Below are 6,719 nucleotides of genomic sequence, written 5' to 3' on the forward strand. Positions count from 1 at the left end.
TCGTTTAGAGAACCTTTTCATGATATGCTAATTTTTTGAGATAGGAATTTTGGGTTTTCATGAGCTGTATGCCAAAATCATCAATATTAAAACAATAAAAGGCTTGAACTACTTCAGTTGGTGTGTAATGAATCTAAAATATATGAAAGTCTAATGTTTATCAGTACATTACAGAAAATAATGAACTTTATCACAATATGCTAATTTTTTTAGAAGGACCTGTATATGGGATAGAATGGGTTTCCTTACAGATCCCCCATTGCGGTTCAGACGCTCACCACATCCATGCCGGTCTCCACATCCTGGTCCCAACTTGACTCACAGGAAACGGCAGGAGATACCTGCTCAGCCAATCACTGGCTGCAGCACCATGATTGGCTGAGCAGGCTTCTCTGGCCTTTTCCTGCATGCTGAGCTAGGACTAGGAAGTGGCTAACACCAGAAATATTTAACATTTTGTCCCTGGGATTGTGATAGTATGATAAAGGTGTGAAGAGAAGTACCACAGCACTCTTTATGCTTCAAAGTATGGTCTAGACGCACATACACTCACCTAAAGAATTATTAGGAACACCATACTAATACAGTGTTGGACCCCCTTTTGCCTTCAGAACTACTTTAATTCTACGTGGCATTGATTCAACAAGGTGCTGACAGCATTCTTTAGAAATGTTGGCCCATATTGATCGGATAGCATCTTGCAGTCGATGGAGATTTGAGGGATGCACATCCAGGGCACAAAGCTCCCGTTCCACCACATCCCAAAGATGCTCTATTGGGTTGAGATCTGGTGACTGTGGGGGCCATTTTAGTACAGTGAACTCATTGTCATGTTCAAGAAACCAATTTGAAATGATTAGAGCTTTGTGACATGGTGCATTATCCTGCTGGAAGTAGCCATCAGAGGATGGGTACATGGTGGTCATGAAGGGATGGACATGGTCAGAAACAATGCTCAGGTAGCCCGTGGCATTTAAACGATGGCCAATTGGCACTAAGGGGCCTAAAGTGTGCCCAGAAAACATCCCCCACACCATTACACCACCACCACCAGCCTGCACAGTGGTAACAAGGCATGATAAATACATGTTCTCATTCTGTTTACGCCAAATTCGGACTCTACCATTTGAATGTCTCAGCAGAAATCGAGACTCATCAGACCAGGCAACATTTTTCCAGTCTTCAACAGTCCAATTTTGGTGAGCTCGTGCAAATTGTAGCCTCTTTTTCCTATTTGTAGTGGAGATGAGTGGTACCCGGTGGGGTCTTCTGCTGTTGTAGCCCACCTTTCTTTCCCATTCTGACATTCAGTTTGGAGTTCAGGAGATTGTCTTGACCAGGACCACAACCCTACATGCATTGAAGCAACTGCCATGTGATTGGTTTACTAGATAATCGCATTAATGAGAAATAGAACAGGTGTTCCTAATAATTCTTTGTGAGTGTATGTCCATGCTCTTTCTCTAATAAACTGAAGAAGGTCAGAGATTGACCGAAACGTTCTGTGATATATGAGCATTAGCATTATAAATAATGAATTGATCTGGACCTGATTAAATAAATGTGAATATATACACGAATAAAGCTAACCTTTGAAGCCTAAAGAGTGACGTGGTACTTCTCTTCATCAACTGTGGCTTTGGCCTTCCATGGGCACCAAAACTATCCACAGAATGCAGGTGTCAACTCCTTGTCAAGGAGAATATATCTACTGTATCTCCATACAGCTGACACACGGACGTGGCCATCTACATAGTTCATAGAGTCGGCTACAGTCCCCAAGATCTCAGCTGAAGGCTGTTTAAATGAACCAAAAATTCATGTTCTTGTCCTGTGACTACGGGTTTATAACTGATATAGGCTGGTATAGGCTAACTACTTAATATCGAATAACTTTTACCATTATACATATATATTAATTTCTGTAGGAATTAAACTGATAAAGCGCACCAGTCAAAAAAAATAATATTTGAAATTTCCAGCGTGAAGAGAGCTTAACGTTGTCTTGTTGGCATTGAAAGGGTTAGCCCAGCCGTGATGCGCAGTCGGATGTACAGTAAATGACCTTGCCTGCATTGAGTTACCATCTGATAATTAACACACAACTAATGATGGCCCATTAAAATAGTTAATGCTTAATATGTTGTTTGGGCTTTATGTTTGCATTGCTGATCTTCTCACCAGATCACTTAGCTGAGGAAAGCACTGATCTTAAAAAGACAAATACACTGCAGCTTTCACCCTGGTGCTGGCCAGTTGACAAGGAGAATGGATGCAACATATTGCAGATAGACATGACTGCTGCCCTGCTAGAGGTACAGTAATGTCCCAGTTAGGAGAGAATAGGAGCTAATGCTGAACCGTCCTGTGATGAAGTGGGAATTACACAGTACTTGTCTGACATGCCATTGACTTGTAGATTTTTGTTTCTGACCAGTATAAAAGCTTGTGTACTCAGGTATATTGGTTGAGCAAATTGTCATGAAGGCATGTTTGTAGTGGTGACATTAGCATTACATGCACCCTGTGTACTAACTGCAATACTGAGAGGTAGGGGTCATTCACACTTCCATATCACAGATCCCTATAAATTCTGTATTCTTCATTGACAAAAAATAGTGCGCATTTAAAGGGGACCTGTCATCACAAAATGCAATGTAAAGCAGGCAGCGTGGTTTAGAGCAGGAGAAGCTGAGCAGATTGATGTATCATTTTGTGAGCAAAAGATGTAGTATGAAGTGTAATTTATACATTTAGATCTCTGCTTTTTCTGCGCTCAAGATGGCCCATTCAGCTATTATGAGTGATTGATAGCATTCTCTGTGTAACTGTGTATACATAGATAGCAGTCAGTCACTGATAGCTGTACACGGGGGAGGTGTTATCAGTGATTGATAGCATTCTCTGTGTAAGTGTGTGTACATAGATAGCTGTCAGTCACTGATAGCTCTACACGGAGGAGGTGTTATCAGTGATTGATAGCATTCTCTGTGTATGTGTGTATAGATAGATAGCCATCAGTCATTGATATCTGTACACAGGGGAAGGTGTTATCAGTGATTGATAGCATTCTCTGTGTAACTGTGTATACATAGATAGCTGTCAGTCACTGATAGTTGTACACAGGGGAAGGTGTTATCAGTGATTGATAGCATTCTCTGTGTAAGTGTGCATACATAGATAGCTGTCAGTCACTGATAGCTCTACACGGAGGAGGTGTTATCAGTGATTGATAGCATTCTCTGTGTAAGTGTGTGTACATAGATAGCTGTCAGTCACTGATAGTTGTACACAGGGGAAGGTGTTATCAGTGATTGATAGCATTCTCTGTGTAAGTGTGTGTACATAGATAGCTGTCAGTCACTGATAGTTGTACACAGGGGAAGGTGTTATCAGTGATTGATAGCATTCTCTGTGCAAGTGTGTGTACATAGATAGCTGTCAGTCACTGATAGCTCCACATGGAGGAGGTGTTATTAGTGATTGATAGCATTCTCTGTGTATGTGTGTATAGATAGATAGCCATCAATCATTGATATCTGTACACAGGGGAGGTGTTATCAGTGATTGATAGCATTCTCTGTGTATGTGTGTATAGATAGATAGCCATCAGTCATTGATATCTGTACACAGGGGAAGGTGTTATCAGTGATTGATAGCATTCTCTGTGTATGTGTGTATAGATAGATAGCCATCAGTCATTGATATCTGTACACAGGGGAAGGTGTTATCAGTGATTGATAGCATTCTCTGTGTATGTGTGTATAGATAGATAGCCATCAGTCATTGATATCTGTACACAGGGGAAGGTGTTATCAGTGATTGATAGCATTCTCTGTGTAAGTGTGTGTACATAGATAGCTGTCAGTCACTGATAGCTCCACACGGAGGAGGTGTTATCAGTGATTGATAGCATTCTCTGTGTATGTGTGTATAGATAGATAGCCATCAGTCATTGATATCTGTACACAGGGGAAGGTGTTATCAGTGATTGATAGCATTCTCTTGTGTAATTGTGTATACATAGATAGTTGTGTACCCGTGTACAACGGAACTCATTCAAGCAGAGATTTAAATGTATAAAATAAAAGTTTTACTGAACTTTTCTGACAAAACTATATATCTGCTTGGCTTTTCCTGCTCTATCACATGCTGCCAACAGATTAAGCTGTATTTTATGGTGACAAGTTTCTTGTAAATAGTTTTATTCACATTTTCACTTTTTATGCATCTTTCAATATACCGAATGTTTCAAAAGATTCGTATTGGCACTGTTTTTAGCCTATAGAAGTTAATAGGCTAAATTTAAACCTACATATCCCCTATTTGCATAGTTCACATGGGTGTATTTTTCAATTTTTTTTATAACAATATTTCAGCAACATTCCAAAAACAGGAAAAAAAATAAGTTAACCTTTTTAAAAAAAAAAACAGATGAACTATAGATGAAAAATGGAAAACGTACATCAGAATACTGAAGAAAAACAGATACAATATGGAATAAAAAAAATGGAACAAAAAAATCCAGTCCATATTCCAGGTCCATATTTTCATGAGCAAATATGAAGGAGCCCTTACACATTTGACTTGTACAGACTGCAATATGCTCAGAAACCGCAGTACTATGTATGGAGGAAAACTGGCAAAATCTACGAAAGCTGTCATATGAAGTCTCTGGAGCAACATATACTTCCAATATTGAGCCATTTTTAAGAATTCAGTGTACAACTGAGACAAATTCATTTTTTTCCAGATTAGAAAGTGATTACACCCTTAGGCTTCATGCACTTAGGCTTTCATATAATACGGTGCCCGTAGAGTGCTATGGCCATTTGCAGTATCTCCGTATGCCATTTTATACGGAGGCAAACACAGGTTTTTCTCACAAAATCATTAGAAATGGTAACAAACTTCAACACAGCAAATCTTGTGCCGCACCATGGTGCATGCTCCCTGCCAGGTATATGAGCTCCTTGTATGTACAAAGCAATAATGGCGCTTGAAATAGTCACTATAACCATTTTATTGGTCCATATGTATGACCATTGTCTGCTTTTTGCACAGAACAAAAAAATTGATGCACACCTACAACATAATAGAGAGCTTTTAGTACAAGCGTCAATTGTCTCGATTAGTCAGAAAATATTAAAATTCCTTACGTCCTTTTAAAATTCTGAGCGACTGTCTGACAAATATTTTCAAGGAAAATAAGGCACAGATTAAATTAATGTGTGAGCTGTCTTCTGGAACTTACAGAGAGGTAAAGGAGAGAAGAGTATAGAGAAAAGTATAACATAAGAGAAGTGGTTGTCCCAAACTGCTAAGAGGTATTCTGCCAGAGTCCTTCATCTGTGACAGAACTACAAGTCACAGTACACCTGCTTGTAGATCCAGATATTTACCTGATTTCCATATGGTCTCAATACCAGAAAAGCAATCCAAGAGAAGAAATGCAGCGAGCTCCCCATGACTGGGTCCTTGAGACAACTAAGGTGTCAGGTCTTCAGAACTAATATCCTCAGATGTGAAGTTGCTCTGTGGTCTAGCCTTGGTCAGAAAGTGATTACACTAAGGAGTCATTGACCCCTAGGAGATGCAGGGACCTAAGGCTGGTACATTTCTCACTTTGCTGCGATAAAAGCCTCCACTTCTCACTTCTCTGATGGGCAGAGATATCCCAACATGAGTGATTGCAGGTAAATACAGAAGAACTCAGCCCTTAACCCTCAGAACATGTACTCTTCATCCTGTCACCACTAAGGAATGTGAGTCCAGACCCTGACAATGTGTATTCACCTCCATCCCACCAAATCCAGGGTGGGGAGAAGCCCTTAGTGATGTCATGTTCACTCCTCAAACTTTGTCCTATTCCACAACACTATTTATAACCTCGCATTACTAGCTCTGTTCTGGGTCCTAACACCAGCCTGCTGGAGACAACAGTAACCAGAACACAGGCATATAACAACTCTTTATACTATTGTAATATGCTGTGTTATTCCCGTGTAAATAAGCCTAAAACTGCCTAACAGCTGCATAAAGTACAGGAGCAGGATACTGAAATGGAGCTGCAACTTTGTAGAAACTTTAAAGTTTAGGAAATCACTTAAATAGCAAACCCATAGAAATCAGAATTGCTCCTTTTTCATGGAAAATCAATATGACAATAACCTGTAGGAGGACTGTATATCACCAGAATATAGACTGCTGTTACAGAAGCATGCATTCTCTCTATCCACTTCATACATGGGTTGCTGATGCACAATACATTATAAAAGCAACACCCTGCATCCTGCTGATGTCGCCTGCATGGCAAACATGTAATGCAAGGAATATCTTCTCTTGTGGGGGTCCCCTTTAAGAAAGAAGAAGCTGGAATTACATATGTCAAGCAAAGCATACCGGTAACAGTACTGTATGAGTACAATAAACCTGCCAGTTTCAGGACATACAGATTGGCAAAATTTCACCGTTCAACTTAGTGGCGTACAGTAGGTAATCTTACTTTGGGAAAAATCGAACCACATATCAGGTCTTCTCCACCCTTTCACACTAAGTGACTACCTCTCACAAGGTTCTCACTTTGCCACCTCTCCTACTGCCCACTCTAAGCAGGACTGCAACACCAAGCCACATCACTTCAGGTCTTGTGTGGCAATAGAGCCATACTGCGCCCCTCTTAAAGACTCACTTCCATCTGATGGCCGATCTCTATCCTT

The 6,719-nt window shown here is 40.2% G+C and overlaps 1 protein-coding gene across 2 annotated transcripts in view; it reads right to left on the bottom strand.

Moving 5' to 3' along the window:
- Positions 1 to 5,787, bottom strand: part of ADGRD1 (adhesion G protein-coupled receptor D1) — a 909,072-nt gene extending 903,285 nt beyond the window's left edge. For both annotated transcript variants that reach the window (XM_044275622.1, XM_044275624.1), the window contains exon 1: positions 5,403 to 5,787. In XM_044275622.1, the coding sequence (XP_044131557.1) occupies positions 5,403 to 5,468 (66 nt within the window). In that variant the 5' untranslated portion in view covers positions 5,469 to 5,787. The remainder of the gene's footprint in view (positions 1 to 5,402) is intronic.
- Between the last annotated feature and the right edge of the window lie 932 nt (positions 5,788 to 6,719).

This window comes from Bufo gargarizans, chromosome 1 (genome assembly GCF_014858855.1).
Source record: "Bufo gargarizans isolate SCDJY-AF-19 chromosome 1, ASM1485885v1, whole genome shotgun sequence".
In the NCBI taxonomy this organism is placed as follows: domain Eukaryota; kingdom Metazoa; phylum Chordata; class Amphibia; order Anura; family Bufonidae; genus Bufo; species Bufo gargarizans.